At 37.7% G+C, this 16621-nt stretch overlaps 1 protein-coding gene across 1 annotated transcript; it reads left to right on the forward strand.

The window, feature by feature from the left end:
• The first annotated feature begins 4033 nt into the window (after positions 1-4033).
• Positions 4034-16115, forward strand: LOC146500316 (uncharacterized). The gene is made up of 4 exons (XM_085135441.1): positions 4034-12977; positions 13159-13295; positions 13382-13604; positions 13694-16115. The coding sequence occupies exon 1, from the start codon at positions 4160-4162 to the stop codon at positions 11633-11635; it is 7476 nt and encodes a 2491-aa protein (XP_084991567.1). The 5' UTR covers positions 4034-4159; the 3' UTR covers positions 11636-12977; positions 13159-13295; positions 13382-13604; positions 13694-16115.
• The last annotated feature ends 506 nt before the right edge of the window (positions 16116-16621 follow it).

The raw sequence follows: 16621 nt of genomic DNA on the forward strand, positions 1-16621 counted from the left end.
ACGGATGAAACCACATTTTACCTTAATGAAGACAGTAATCTTTAATAAGGTGTAGAAAAAAGAGGTGAGTTGTTTGTTGCTGTGGTAAACAAAGAAGTGTACTGAATCTTTTGGACTACACAGAGTGATGCAGTATTGACTGTGATGCTGATTTGAGTTGTCTCATTCTGTGTTTTTGTGCTTTGTCTTTTGTTACACAGAGTGAAAGAGATCTTTGGTTTTGCCTTTGCTGGTAAGTAAACAGTGATTGTAACTGAAGCAGTATGAACCTGGCATTGCGTAGCACATTTGGCAACTTACATACAGTAGTATGACTTTTTGTGATATGTTTCCATTTACTGATTGGCAAAAACACAGGATTTGTGAGCTGTAGCAGCAAAGCCCCCCCCCCCCACACAGAAACTCTTGACTGTCCCTGAAAATGTCCCTGAAGTTTAATAGCCCATTTATGTATGATATCAATTTCTTATGGCTTATCAAATCCAAACATAGCTAAATGTCAGTTGTTCATTTTCTCCTTATGTTTGTGGATTTAAGTAGCAGACAAAACAATGAAAGTGTTTTAGGGGAGTCAGTATAAGTGGTTGCTCAAACACTTAAGAGCTGCACAGGTATTGATCTATATTGTCTCTCAAATTCTGCTGATGTATTACATTAAAGTCAGAACACTGTAGAAGTATTTTGCCTGACTCGGTATAAGTAATAGCTTTAACAGTTAAGCAATAATAAAAACGAAGAGAACCAGAGGTGTGAGTGGACATTGTTAGGTACATTACAGCCATTGTGTCGAATTACTTTATTACTTATTTAGTGAATATAATGTGTTTTAAAATTAAATAGAAATGTTGCCAAAAAGGGACAATTTTAAGTAGGTGGCCTAAAACTGTCTGCTCTAACCTCAGTGTGTTGGTTTTGTTGGACCATATAATATTTACAGTAAGTGATTGTAGCAGCACATCTTGGTGTAAGTTTATAGACTCTGTTTGTTTTTATTGTGTTAATAGAATTTGAATTCAGGCCATTCAAATTCTATTGCAACATACATAAATATTCCTAGCAACTGGTACAATGAAAGGAATTTTAAGTTTAATATTTTAAGACATTTCATTTCACAAAACATTCTGCACCTCTGTTATTGTAACATGTCAGTATTTACATGTATTTTAGGATTTGCATATTCATATCAGACTAACCAAAACATGATGAGGTTTTCTGTTGCTTCTGATTAAAATAATTACTTTGTATTTAATGTTTTTAACCTGAAAGGACATTAAAAGTTTTGGTTTTTCACACTTTATTAGCTCTGACCTGTTGTAGAAAATGTTGGAGCCACAAGGCTTCTGTGTAGGAAATATTTGGTGTGTCCTGCACTTGTGCCAACAAATATTGGTGCCTGTTCTTTGCATTTCTGTAGTAATAATGCTTTTATTACACTATTACACTACTATAGCCATGTGAGACACTGCAGTTCAATTGTCTCCTCTTTAGACTACAGTAAACTTAAAAAAGCTTAAAGTAATTGAGGATTTTACTAGTTAATTTGTGTCACAGTAAATTGGATTGTGTGTGAAGAGGCTCAACAGTCTGAATCATCAAACAGTGATCTGATGAATTGTTTCTTTTCTCTAGACTGCTGATCTGATTGTCTCAAGTCTGGTAAGTAAAGGTTTTTCTGAGGTGCAGTGCTGGGAAATGTTTCTCATTATAGGAGATTGAGTTTAGTGCAGTGAGTCAGCACAGCTCTTGGCAATCATCAAATCCTAGAAAAGTCTATGTAAATATTTCCAGACTTACAGATCTCTCTTATCATCATACTACATTTTTAATTAGGCCCTAATATCGGCCATGCTAAGTTTATTGTAGATTTAGCGGAGTGTGTATTAAACATGCCCCATATTTGACTGAAAAATGTAGAAACTGCTGTATAGGAGTCATCTGTCTCCAAATTTTTCATTTTGCCAAAAGTCATACTGAGTAAATTATTTTTTACTTTTATGTTAACGGCTCCCCAGACATTATGATATACTGTTGTACCAGGTAAGTACACACAGAAACGGGAATTTGAGACCTTTGGGCATTTAGGAACATGTGAGTTGAGTGCATGTGAAGTGTTTAAAGCAGGTGGTCTGAAACTGTCTGCTCTAACTTCATTGTGTGGGTTTAGCTTGACCATATAATGTTTATAGTAAGTTACTGTAGCACCACATCTTGGTTTACAGACTCTGTTTGTTTTTATTGTGTTAATAGAATGCAAAAATGTCCTTAGAAATGTTCCACCACCATATGTTAAACATTTTCATTCAGTTGAATCTAATAATGTACTGTACAACTCTTCAGTGTGTAATGATATATATGTTCTGTATTTTTTGGACTGTAAGGCGCACTAAATTCTAAGGCACATTAAGCCAAACAAAACAGATAAGTCAAACTTTATTCAACTCATTTACAATAACTCTCAAAATTGTTCAGTTGTAAGACATAAAATACAGAACAATACACTCACTTTTCAGGATTTGTGGATTGATGAATGTGGATTGATCAGTTTGAAATCTGCTTCATAAGCATGGCTCTCAACAGGTGCTAGGCCCTTATACACACACACCATATTATGTTGAAGCACAGTACGAATTACTCTACGAGGGTGCTGACTATGCATGCTCCGACAATACATCAAGTGGTGCGGCTTTGTAGCTTACCATAGTCATACTAAAACATTTGACAGATTTTTGAGTGCCGTGTACCACATAGAATTGGTTTGAAATCAGTAAGCACAACCATACATAAGGTGCACTGTCTATTTTTGAGAAAATTAAAGGCTTTTAAATGTGCCTTATAGTCTGAAAAATACGGTAAAGCCAGGTTTATTGGAAGTGTGTCTAATTCCACTTTCTTTCTGTCTTACAGGTGACCTGCTGGCGAAAACCCTCTCCCTCTATCATTAACAAGCAATTCAGTCTGTCCTATCACTCTCCCTCTCCCTGCTCCATCTTTTTTGACAAGCCATTCTATCTTCTATCATTCTCCGCCATGAACTCTATCTAATTTGACAAGCTTGAACCTGAGTTGAAACGCAATCCTGTGACTTGAAATCAAGTTTTACCAGAATCTAAGTTTTTGGAATTGAAGTTACCAGAACTTCGTCAATCTGTATTCAGAATTCTGAGAGATCTCCGCTCTCACTGCTCCATCTTTCCTGTCGTTAAACTCTCTCACATCCAGTCATTTTGCTGGAAATCACAAGTAGAAAGTTAAAATTACAGTAGTAGAATTACAGTACAGTAGAACTCACAGTAGAAACTACTTACACAGCCCTACATTTGTCATTTTAATTTTGCATTACACTTTGGAATAAACATTGATTGGCTGTTTGGCTTAGAGGTGCAATTACTTTGATAAATTATATAAAATATACACCTCTTCTTAAAGGTTTATTTGTAATAAGACAATCTGGTTATTTTGTAATTTATACATACAGACTGCTGTATTTACATAAATATTAAATTAGATTCAAATACATTTTTCAAGTCTGTTTCATTGACTATAACATTTGACTACAAGTTTAAACTATTATTATTTAAGGACAAACCCTTTTTTTGTCACTCAGTGTAAGTATTCAGTTACAATTGTCATCTAGAGGCTGCCCTGAGAACCCAGACTTCCTGTTTCCTGACTGCTGCAGAACATCCAGCTGAAGAATCCTCATCGCCTGTCATCTGATCACCACACCATCACAGCTCCTTATATTTGCTTTAAATTTTAGATATCTGAAAGATTTACACAAAGTCTACTTCAAAGCTAAGAGTTTTATTATAGCCTGTTGATTGTTGAGATTTATTCTGCATATTACTTTACAGAAGTATAGACCTATTTATTAACCAGTCTGGTTAAAAAAAATAGAAGTAATAATATACAGTTTTTGAAAAAGCTACAATAAAACTGTTTTTAAAGAACTTTCACTAACCTTTATATTGAGTTTGAATTTAAGTCAGTCTTTTACATTAATTACATAGTTATAAGAACACACTACCATTTGTATATTTTTTACATTTCTCCATTTGATAGAAACTTGAGGAGTCATTCGTTTTTCAGTGTTTACTGGTTGAATTTTGTTTACATTTGTGTATAAATACATATAAGGGCCAGTTTGTACTTGCACAAAATGCCAAGGAAAGGTCAAAGGTCACAGTCCCAGAAGCTTAGATGGCAAAAGGAAAAGGAACAGGTAAATGTTTCTCAGACCGGTGAGCAGGTAGAGGTGTCTGTTACAACTATTCCCAGTCCAGAAGTGCAGAGCAGCGTTCAGACAGCCGCAGTGTCTTATGCAGATGTGGTAAAGAGAGGTGTTTGCTCATCATCTGTGCCAAATGCTAAAGTACAGCAGATAATCCAGACTGAACCCCAGGTAACTGTGCAAACGCAGCATGATGGAGAAGCTCCAGGACCATCTCATGTACAGGTTACAAACAGTGAAAGTCGTCCACCAGTGAGTAACATCTGTGCATCCCGAAGCCAGGCTTCTCCTAGATATGGAAAGTACCGGAATCAGCAATGCATGGCGAACAGTTTGGTTTTCCTGTCATTCTTACACGAGGATGAATTCATTACCAGAGCAGATCTTAACCGTGTGTTGGACAAAGGCCATGTCGTGTATTCAGACGCCAGAAAGAGGTTTGTGAACAGCGTGTTTCTAGCCTGTGATGAGCTTCCCACAGTGGTCACCAGCCGCAGACAAGAGTATCAAGTGGACATGTCTCAGTTTGCTCGTTATGGCACATTTGATGGTACAGATCATCTTCCGAGTCTTGAACAGGGACTACAGTGTTTGGCTTCAGAGTTTCGCTACGCTTTGCTAGTCATGGGAGGAACAGTCATTGCAGTTTGCAGGCTGACTTCAGGTGAATACGCATACTTTGACCCTCACCCACGTAAGTCTACAGGAATGCCATTGTCACTAAGTGTAAGTGGTGGAACTGCAGTAATGTTAAAATTCACACGTCTTAATGACATGATTGACAGGATCAAACATTTGTACCGAATGTTTAGCATCGCACCAACCTGCACTTATGAGCTACAGCCTGTTGAGTTCCACAGTGAAAACGTTGCTGACCAAAGAAATGCTGATGAAAACAGACAAACAGCTTCAACTGTTCCAGCACCAGCTTTAAATGAACCTGAATTTGAAAGAGTGGATTATTCAAATGAGCCAGCTGCTGAGCTGAACAATCTTCCTTCTGATTATTTGGAAATAGAAACCTCTGCATCTTCTGTAAGAGACACTCAGGTAACAAAAGATTCTGTTCCTCAGAATGATTTAAACACTGCTTCCTGTTTAACTAAGACAACAGAGGAACTCTCACATAAACTGTTGAAGCATACTAAACAGCAAAGGAGAAAGATTAGGAGACGACTATTGGTCCAAGAAAAACTACCACAGAGAAAGGAAAATGAGAAAAAGAAAGAAAGACAGATGTACACTTTTGATGAAAGCTTTAAGGCAAAGAAAAAAGATTCTAGTAGAAAGTCTCATGATTCTGATCACAGTAAGAAAAAGAGTGTGTACAAAAATAATCTGTATAAACTCAATGCTACATACAGAGAGAAACAGAGAGAACATTCTAGAAAAATCTATAGAGATAGTGCTAAAATTAGAGAGAGAAAAAGAGAACGTGTCATAAGGATGTATAAAGAAGATTCTTCATTCAGAGAAAAGCAGAAGGAACGTATAACAAGAACATATAGAGAATCTCCCATTTTCCGAGAAAAGCAGAAGGAACGTATAACAAGAACATATAGAGAATCTCCCATTTTCCGAGAAAAGCAGAAGGAACGTATAACAAGAACATATAGAGAATCTCCCATTTTCCGAGAAAAGCAGAAGGAACGTATAACAAGAACATATAGAGAATCTCCCATTTTTCGAGAAAAGCAGAAGGAACGTATGAGAAAAACATATAAAGAATCTTATAGACAATCTCCTATGTTCAAAGAACAGCAGAAGGAACGTATAAGAAGAAATTACAGAACTTGTGCTGGATTCAGAGAGAAACATAAAGCTTACATGAGGTCATATGTATATAATGTATATAAAGAAAGTGTAGAATTTAGACAGAAAAAACAACGTTACATCACTAAGCGTTATGGAGAAGAGAGCCAATTTCAGCAACAACACAAGGACAATATGAGAGAACGAATGAGAGTAAAATATTGGAACAGTTTTTCTTTTAGACAGATGCATAATATCAGATGTGCAATGAACATAAAAAAAAAATATCGCCAGATACATCAACAAGCTGAAAGTTTACAGTATCATCCAGATAACAGTATAATGAATGAGGCCATATCTCGTTTCAGATCAAACATTAAGTCAGCACCATCTCATGTTTGTACTGTTTGTCTAAAAGCTTCTTTTCCTAATCAGGTGAAAATCTGCAAAAGAGAAAATTACTCAAAACACCAAACTGTAGCTCAACAGTGTCTAACTGGTAAATTTGTTCATGTGTGTGATGAAGCATGTAATGATCACTGCAGCTTTCCTGTTGAGAGAAAAAAGGAGTATATCTGTCACACGTGTCACAGCTACCTCAAAAGAGGACGCATGCCAAGGCTTGCCGCTGTCAATGGTTTAGAACTGCAGGATATTCCAGCTGAACTGTGTGATCTCAACATTCTGGAGAGACATCTGATTGCCAAATGCATCCCATTTGCTAAGATTATTCCACTTCCAAAGGGCAGACAAAGACTCATACGTGGTAATGTGGTGTGTGTACCATCTGAAGTCCAACAAACAGTTGACTGTTTACCCAGACTCAGAAGCCAATCACAGATAATGAGGATCAAGCTGAAAAGACGACTGTGCTACAAAGGCCATCAGCTGTTCCAGACTGTCACCTGGTCTAAACTCATTGAAGCTCTGCGTAAACTCAAACAGATTCACCCACAGTACACAGATGTTGTTATCAGAGATGATGCATTGCTTTGTGATCCAACGTTACCTGATGATGACAGCAGTGATGAAGCCAGCATGGGAAGTGATGATTATGATGAAGCAGATCTAATGGAAATTGACAACTATGAAAAAGATGCCCTTTTGTGCGAAAGTGAGTCTGAAAGTGAACAAGCTATTAATATGGCATCCTGTGATGAACAACCAGAGGAACAAAATCCAGATGAACCAGAAAGTGATTTGAACAATGGAGGTTTTGCTCTAGAAAGTTGTCTGCAGCCTGTTGACATTTCAGAAGAGATTCTCTGTTTCACTGATAACACATATTGTGTGGCTCCTGCAGAAAGAAACAATCCTGTTAGCTTTTTCAGAACTCCTCATTTGGAAGCGATGGCATTTCCTGTGCAGTTTCCTACTGGTCAGAGTACACTGGATGAAAAGAGACTTCTTAAACTCACACCAAGTGCTTACTTCAAGTCAAGGCTTTTCAACATTGACGCAAGATTTGCTAAAGACACAAATTACCTGTTTTTCTCACAGTTTGTCACTGAAATACATTTGGCTAATTCCAGCATGACAATACAGCTAAGGAAAGGTAAAACTATGACCAAAGATGGACGCAAAATCACATCAGGAATGTTACAAAGTAAGACAGAAGTAGAGAAGCTGGTAAGAAATAAAGATGCAATCAGATTTATGCAGCCACTCAGAGGAACCCCAGCTTACTGGCAGAAAACTACCAAAGATTTATTCAGTATGGTTCGTCAAATAGGAACACCTCAGTTCTTTGTCACTTTCTCTGCTGCTGAGATGAGATGGCCTGAAGTGATTCAAGCAATAAAGAGACAGCAAGGTGAAGAGGTTGATTTTGAAACCCTGGACTGGTCAGAAAAGTGTGAAATCCTAAGATCAAATCCAGTAACCACCATGCGAATGTTTGATAAACGTGTTGAGGCTTTGTTCAGAGATTTGCTTTTTTCTCCTGCACAGCCCCTTGGTGAAATCATTGATTACTTTTACAGAGTAGAGTTCCAGCACAGAGGTAGTCCGCATATACACATGTTGCTGTGGATTCAAGAAAAGGTAGAAGTAGATGTGGACGATGACCAAACTGTCTGTGACTTTGTGGACAGATACATCTCAGCTCAACTCCCTGATCCAGAAAAACAACCTGAACTGCACAAAAAAGTCACTGAACTACAAAAGCACAGCAAAAACCACACAAAAACATGCTTTAAGAGTGTGAACTCTGGTTGTAGATTTGGGTTTCCAAAACCACCAGCCACAAGAACAATGATTGTGAGAAAGGATGAGGATTCAAACACTGAAGCTGCAAAAGCCAAACTCAGACCTTTGATGAACCTGCTGAAGGAACCTGAAGCTGCTTCGCTCACCATAGAGCAGATTCTGTCACGATGCAACTTGACAATGAATGAGTATGAACAATGTCTGCAGGACATAAACAAGAAAACAGCTCTGATTCTGAAACGTGACCCAAAGGACTGTTGGATCAACAATTACAACCCTCACCTGCTTGAAGCCTGGAACGCAAATATAGATGTCTCATTAATTTTGAATGCCTATTCATGTATAGAATACCTCTGTAAATATATAACGAAGAAAGAATCTGGCCTCTCTGAATACCTGAAGACAGTTCTTGATAACTCTGATAAGAACACGGTCAATGAATGTGATGAAATGAGAGCTGTGATGCAGGCTTACTCAAAAAAGAGAGAAATCAGCGCACAGGAGTGTGTGACTCGAGTCTGTGGCCTAAAAATGAAAAAATGTTCCCGCAGTGTTGTATTTGTACCAACAGATGATAACCCAGTAAAAATGAGTCGCCCCATGAGCTATCTGGAAACCACAACACATGACAGTTGTAATATTTGGATGACAAGTTTGAGTGATAAATACAAATGCAGACCTGAGACACCAGAATATGAGGAAATGTCGCTGGCTGATTTTGCTGCGCTGTGCAGGTTGGTGAGTGGTCCAAATGAAGGAAAAGATGTGCTTCCTCTTCTAAACCAGCTTGGATTTGTACAAAGGCGAAAGAATGATAAACCAGCTATAATCAGGTATTACCACTGTTCACAGGAAAAAGATCCTGAGCAATATTATGGACGACTGTTGAGACTTTACCTTCCACACAGATCAGAGCAGGAACTGAAACCACAAGGGTTCCAAACCTATCAGTCCTTCTACAACTCGGGTTTTGTGCGACTTCCATGTTCAGACCACAGTGAGTCTGTGAAAAGGGTTGTGAAAAGAAATAAAGACAAGTATGAGAAGAACTCTGAGGATATTGAGAGTGCACTGGAAGAGTTTGAACAAAATAGGGATGTTGTGATCGATGAATGGTGTAATCTGGCTCCTGAATCTGAAGTTGTGAGGCTGCAATGTGATGAGAATCTTCCTGAGAGACATGATGATGATGAGAACGAACAGGAGAATGTTCCCGACTACAGTCGTCAGTCTGATGCTGTAACAGAGATCAGAGCCATCAGAGAACAACCTGCAGTCGATCCAGCCGTGGTACGCGTCATGTATCAGAATCTGAACCAGAAGCAGGCCTGCGTGTTCTATGCCATAAGAGACTGGTGTATTCAGCGAGTTTGTGGTTTGAACCCAGATCCATTTTTCTTCTATATCAACGGTGGTGCAGGGACTGGAAAGTCACATCTGATTAAATGTATTCACTCTGAAGCATCAAAGATCCTGAGCAGACTGCCTGCTAATGCAGAAGAAGCTGACATATCAAATCCAACTGTTTTACTGACTTCATTTACTGGGACAGCAGCTTTTTCTATCAATGGCTCTACATTACATTCCCTACTCAAACTACCCAGGAGTCTGAAACCACCCATTCAAGGACTTGGTAACCAACTGGATGAAGTCAGATCTGAGCTGATGAATGCTGAAATTATTGTTATTGATGAGATTTCGATGGTTTCAAAACCCCTTTTTGCTTATGTGGATGCAAGACTGAAACAAATCAAAGGCACTCAGAGACCTTTTGGTGGAATGTCAGTTTTAGCTGTTGGAGATTTTTACCAGCTGCCACCAGTGCGACAGTCTAAACCTCTCTGTGTTTATGATCCAGAACAGATTGACCTATGGCAGGAACATTTTCAGATGATCACTCTAACCGAGATCATGCGTCAGAAAGATGATGTGGCCTTTGCAGAGATGTTGAACAGGATTAGAGTCAAAGAAAAGACAGATGAGCTTTCTCAGTGCGACAGAGATTTGTTGTCACAGGCTGTGACTGCACCAGAAGAATGTCCAACTGAGGTCTTACACATCTATGCCACCAACAAGAATGTGGAATCCCATAACACAGATACCCTGAAGAAGCTTCATTCAAACATCATAATCATCACTGCAGACGATTTCCAGAAGGATAAACGTACAGGCAGAATGGCACGAAGAGACAAACCATTTACAGGTGGGCGAAATGATTTACCTGACACTCTGAACGTTGCTGAAGGAGCTCGAGTGATGCTGACCAGAAACTTGGACACACTAAACGGTTTGGTCAACGGTGCTTTTGGTATACTGATAAAGGTGGTGAGATCTGAAAATGATGGACAAATAATTAAACTGGGGCTCAGAATGGACAACCGGCAGTCTGTAAGAAGCAACCGCAGTGCTAATGCAGCATCTGATGATCTGGTTTACATTGAGAGAGCAGAGGAGAGTCTGAAGTTTAAAGGAGCGGTACGCAGACAGTTTCCTGTAAAGCTAGCATTCGCCTGCACAATTCACAAAACCCAGGGTCTTACAACACAGACAGCTGTAGTTTCAATGAAGAACATTTTTGAACCAGGTATGGCTTATGTTGCTCTCAGCAGGGTGACGTCTCTCAGTGGACTCTATTTACAGGACTTGGATGAGAAAAAGATTTACTCCAATCCTGAGGTAACTGCAGCGCTCCAAACCATGAGACAAGCCAGAGTTGAGGAAATGATGCCTCTTCTTCAGGTCAGAGAAACAGCCAGCAGACCTGACACTCTTACACTGATCCATCACAATACAGAGGGTTTGCCATCTCACATCAGTGACATCAAGAGTCATCATGAAATGTGTTTAGCAGATGTTTTGTGTCTCACAGAGTCTCACCTCCAAGGCTCCTTTGTTGCAGATAGTCTTCATTTGGACGGCTACACCATGTTCAAACGCAACAGACATGTGTCCTACACAAACTTTCCTCACATGGCCAGCAGAAGTGGTGGTGGAGTTGTTGTGTATGTGAGGAATCATTTTCAGGTTCAGGTAAAACAGTATCTGCATAATGTCACTGATCTTGAGTTTTTAGTGTTGAAGGTTCAGGCTCCATTCCCTGCGCTCATTGCGGTTGTGTACAGACCCCCAGACTACAGTTTGACACCGTTCATGCAAAACCTGGTAAGTCTTTTAGATTCACTTGAAATAATGGACTGTCACCCAATAATTGTGTGTGGAGACTTTAATGAAAACCAGTTGCAGAGTGGAAGAAAACAGATTCTGGAGCAGTTTCAGTCGAGAGGGTATTCACAGCTGATCACTTCTGCCACTACAGACAAGAACACCCTGCTTGACCTCATTTTTATTTCTCAGCCACAGAAAAGCCTCCATTCAGGTGTTCTGAGATCATATTACAGTTACCACAACCCTGTATTTTGTGTCCTGTCCTCGAGCCAATCATGAAGTCATCTGGTGAGTTTTGAAACAATTACAGATCATGTTTGTTACAGAGTTTACTGATTGTAGAGCATGAAAAAGATTTTTCGTTGAAAATTCATATTTCTTCATATCGTCTTCCCAACTCTGTCTGTAAGAAGACCCTTTCTTATTGCAATGTTATTAATCATTTCAACAAATCATGGCTGTACTTCATGCAGAGCCGGGAGATCTGCTTTCTGTTATCATGCACCTCAGATCTGAAATATGCTGCAAAAAGTATTAAACGGACATAATTTATTTTTTATTCTCATGTTTTAAATGACTAAATCTACTAATGCATTTTTTCATGGATGTTAATTGTCATCTCCTTTTTTAATACTTTTTTTACTTTGACGTTTGTATTTCAACAAACAAGATCTTCCCCTCCAAGGGCTTTCAAATATGAAATAGTAAATAAATAAATCCCAGATAAATGCAAGTATTTATTATGGGTCACATGAATAAATACAGACAATTATATTTTCTTGATTATACTAAATTTTGTAGAATCAAATGTTTTTGGGATGAATGAGGTTTTGCTTATCATGTTTTACAGGTAAAAATTTTTTAAAAGTTTTAAACTATCTTTAGGCTACCAGAGATGTCTATGATGATACATTATGTAGAGAAAAACATTTTTACAGCTTACAGAATATGTATAAAAACTGATTTAGAAGTAAATGGAAAGTTTCTGCATCCATTTTCTGACTTGGCCTTTATCCGGGTGGGTTTGGGTTTGGGTGGATAAAGGCCAAGTCAGAATTCTCTGAGCAGCTGGAAAAAGCTGCTAATAAACAAAGACATCAGAAAGTGTGGGCTTTAGGTGTAGCCCCCGCTTTCTGACGCACTAATTAGATTTAGTAACTGACACCCCATACCAGCATTACATAGACACTTGGGGGCTGAGATGGGTGGGTGGGGAGGGTGGGTGGTGTTAAAAGCACTTTATGTTTTGTAGATGTATTTTTTTCAGACAGGGCACACACAGTCCTGTTTCCTTTGTGGGAAAACCTTCAAACTTCACCATCCTCAGCTGAAACAACAACATCTTAACACCATCTTCATGAACTGCTGAGCCAAACCTGATCCATCAGTGCTGGACTGCACAGATAACTACATGCCACAAGGAGACTGCTGTTTTATGAACTGCCATACCAGTGTGTCTTCAATGGAGAAGATGACACACCCATCACCTGACCTCCTGCCTGATCTGGAGACCATCATCATGCTGCCACACTACACACCTCTGAGACCATCAATGATGACTCATACTGAGGAAACTGTATTTCCTGTCAGAGATGCTCAGTGATCCTCAGAGCAGAGAGAGGTATGATTCTTTATCTTTGATAAAAAATGTCAGTGTTTTTAATTCAATTAATTAATTTAAATCCTGTTTATTGCATAAATAATTCCACACTCAAATGATTATACTTGTTGACACTTTTTGAGTTTTAATTCACATTATGGATTACAAATCTATGCTTTTTCTACTCTGTCTCTCTGTGCAGGTACTGCTGTCTTTTTAGTTCTTCAGTGTCCCAACTGAGACATTCAAACCTCATTGCAGAGCTAATGTCTTTCCTCACCATCATGTGAGTGTGAGATTGCTCTGGATTCTGGTTATGTGGCCTGCAGCACCCATAAGGTATTTCAACATTGTTCATTGTATAACTTATTTGTAGTTTTTAAGCCTTAACACAAATAAAATGTTCCTTTTTCTGTATTTTTTAGAACAAGCTCGTACAGTGTGCCTGCATTCCAGCTTCTTAGACTCTACAAAAGTGGACAGAGTATAAGTGTTTGGCCACTCTTACAGACACCGACTTCTGTGAACTCACTTCTACTGATCAGGCACCTCACTCCAGGAAGACATAGGGCTGGAAGCCTGTCATCATTTCCAGTGTGGCTTTGTATTCTTGGGGTAGCACCAGATTTTTCCCACAAATATTCAAAGGTAACACTTATTTTAAGCTTAGTTATTAAATCAAAAGTCTTCCCTTTTGTTAATTTTATTGTTTTAAAAAAAAAATTGTTTTCTTTTAGATTTATATGCAGTGATCGGATGTGGTGGAGCTTTGTTAACTGTGTGGAAAACATCTGTTTGTGATGATATTTACAATGAGGCTTTAAGGTGACAGTTTCCATGTAATTTCAATCCTTTTACTAAGCAAAAACATGTTTGCAATTAACATTTTTTTTTCAGTTTTGTCTTTTGGATTTATGGTTAACATTCCTCTGTGACATCAAATACTAAACTGGTCCAAGTAACCAGCATATCATTGGCCAAAGGCAAAAAGGACCACATGTCACGCTAGCAATGGATTTTTGACTGTGTTTGTGTCACCAGATTTAACAAACAATATCAGACATATGAAACTGAACTCTGGATTAATGTGCAGATGTTTTTTTTTATTTATTTATTTTTTTATTGTTGAATAATTATTTTGTAGGACAAACCCAATCTATTTACCCAAAAAATAGTGGATTAATATATCTAAGTCTATAAGTATAGCAAGCTGAATTCATACAAACACACAGCTCTAAATCTTGAATTGTAGGATGTACAAAAATGATCATGTGATTATTATGGACATTTAAATAACTATATCTATTGAACCATTACACGTATTCTTTATAGAGATTACACAATCTCAAAATGTGAAAAAAGAAAGTGTTTAAGAGAATAAATAATGTGTGTTTGTATGAATCCTGCCTTAGTATGGGGTGTCAGTAACTACATTAGTATAGAGTAGGTATAACAGTGGTTTTCCACATCTGCTCTAATATATATAGATAATGGGTCAGGCATATAAAGTCATTTTGAAAAGTTCATAAAGGTCATTTATATGTGTTCCTCTTTATCATTTTATATCAGGTCACACAGCTGACTTGAGTTTTGATCAGGATAGAACCATAACATTCATGCTAATGGTTCTACTGTTTACAGTTACTTTATGATAGATTTCACCCTGGTCACAGCACTATGTGAAAAGCTGTTAGAGGTAAAGTTAACCCAATTAATACCTCATCATAAGTCACTCTCTAACGCAAAGCAGTGATTATTTTTCAGTGTAATTTATTCCACAACAATGTTCTTTATTTGATTCCTGTTTCTTTAAATATGCACATTGATTGTTCAGCTGTGTGACTCTCCACACCTCAAATATATCACAATGTGGACTTCATTTCGGTACAGATTTATCATCAAATCAGGAACCTGTAAACTAATTGAAAAAATGAAGCTTATGAAAATTTTAATGTGGCATTGAAACATGTTGTTTATCCTTGCCAAATTATATTTACACAAAACTCCAGCAAATCAGAGGATGTATTTTTGTCCTTCGCTTGCTGTTTATATATGTGTATATTGTTTTGCAGTTAATAGCCTATCATGTGTCTGCGCATCTTAGGGCCATAAACATAAACATGGCAAACAAGGATGTGTTCACTATTCCGACAGATGCTTCAATTGTTTGTATAGATGTTAGATTCATTTGATTTGCGTTTTCTATTAATATTATTCTGTTTGTCCCAAATGGGATTTTTATTTCTGGATGCCATTATTGTAATCATTGGAAACAACTGAGTAAATAGTTTGTATCATATGTTTCTAAAAATATTTGAATGTTCTACTTTTCTACTACTGGTTTTCTACTTTCTAAACTTTCTGCAACTTTTTGGCATTTTTACCTCTGACCGCAGCATCTTGTGCATCTTGTATTACCTAAATGTTGTTTGTGTGGGTTTTGTTTTTGTTTTGTTTGTTTGGTTTTTTTTGCCATTTTTAGATTTCACCAGCTGTGTAAACTCTGCAATTTTACCTTGGTTTTGTTCCACATCAGTTTATCTGCTGGGTGATTTTCTTCCTTTTCTAATGTTTCTGGTAATTTTTCACAGTTAAACAAGTAACTTTGAGGTTACTTCAGCCTTTTCAGTTGTTATCTGTTGACAGTTTTGCCTAATTATTACATTTCTGCAAAATTATAGCAGTTCTGATAAGTTGTAATATTTCTGCCAAGTTTTTAATTTTCTACTAAATTATATTATTTCTGCTAGGTTACACTACTTTTGTTTGTTATGTTATGTTATGTTAAGTTATGTTATTCTAAATTATTACATTTCTGCTAAGTTTTTAATTTTCTACTAAATTATATTATTTCTGCTAGGTTACACTACTTTTGTTTGTTATGTTATGTTAAGTTATGTTATTCTAAATTATTACATTTCTGCTAAGTTGTGGCTTCTGGTAAACTACAACATTTCTGCTGAATTGTTATGTTTATTAGTTATTGCATTTCTGCTAAGTTATTACATTTTTGTTAACTTGATGTTGTCCTGCAAAATTATTAAAATTTCAACAACTTTTTAAACACTGACTTTGATTTCTTCAGCTTCTTCAGCTATTTTCAACTATTTTCAGCAGACAGCTTCAGCTATACAGCATCCACACTGCATTTTCGCAGGAAATGCAAATTTTTCTAGTTTGTATGTTGTCTTTGTGTGCATGGATTAAAGAATGTTAGCTACCGCTCACCGCTCGTCTGCAGGCTTTATTTAAGTGGAAAACTTCCACAACAGTTGTCTCTCAGAAACAGTTCATAGCTTTCCTTCAACCCATTCATGTCACCTAAAAGGTAAACCTGTTTCTCCATCACCTGTCATGTTTCCCTCTCACCAGATAACCAAACCGATATCATGACCAGCAGCTTTTACAGCTCCAACAAACATCAGCTGATACTAGAAAGTAATATTAAATAAATTCTAACAACAGCTTATCAAGTTTAAAGGCGTTGCTGCTGTTTAACCCGACCTCCACTAGTTTCCTCTTTCTGGCGCAAAGCGGGAGATAAACAAGCAAGAGAGACAGGAGAGAGGCGGCAGAAACGCGATCAGCTGATCATTGATCAGTTTCACGATTGAAGTAGCAGCAGGAGAGGGAGGGGGGAGAATGAGAGAAGAAGAGGCAGCTGA

Source organism: Neolamprologus multifasciatus, chromosome 16 (genome assembly GCF_963576455.1).
Source record: "Neolamprologus multifasciatus chromosome 16, fNeoMul1.2, whole genome shotgun sequence".
Classification (NCBI taxonomy): domain Eukaryota; kingdom Metazoa; phylum Chordata; class Actinopteri; order Cichliformes; family Cichlidae; genus Neolamprologus; species Neolamprologus multifasciatus.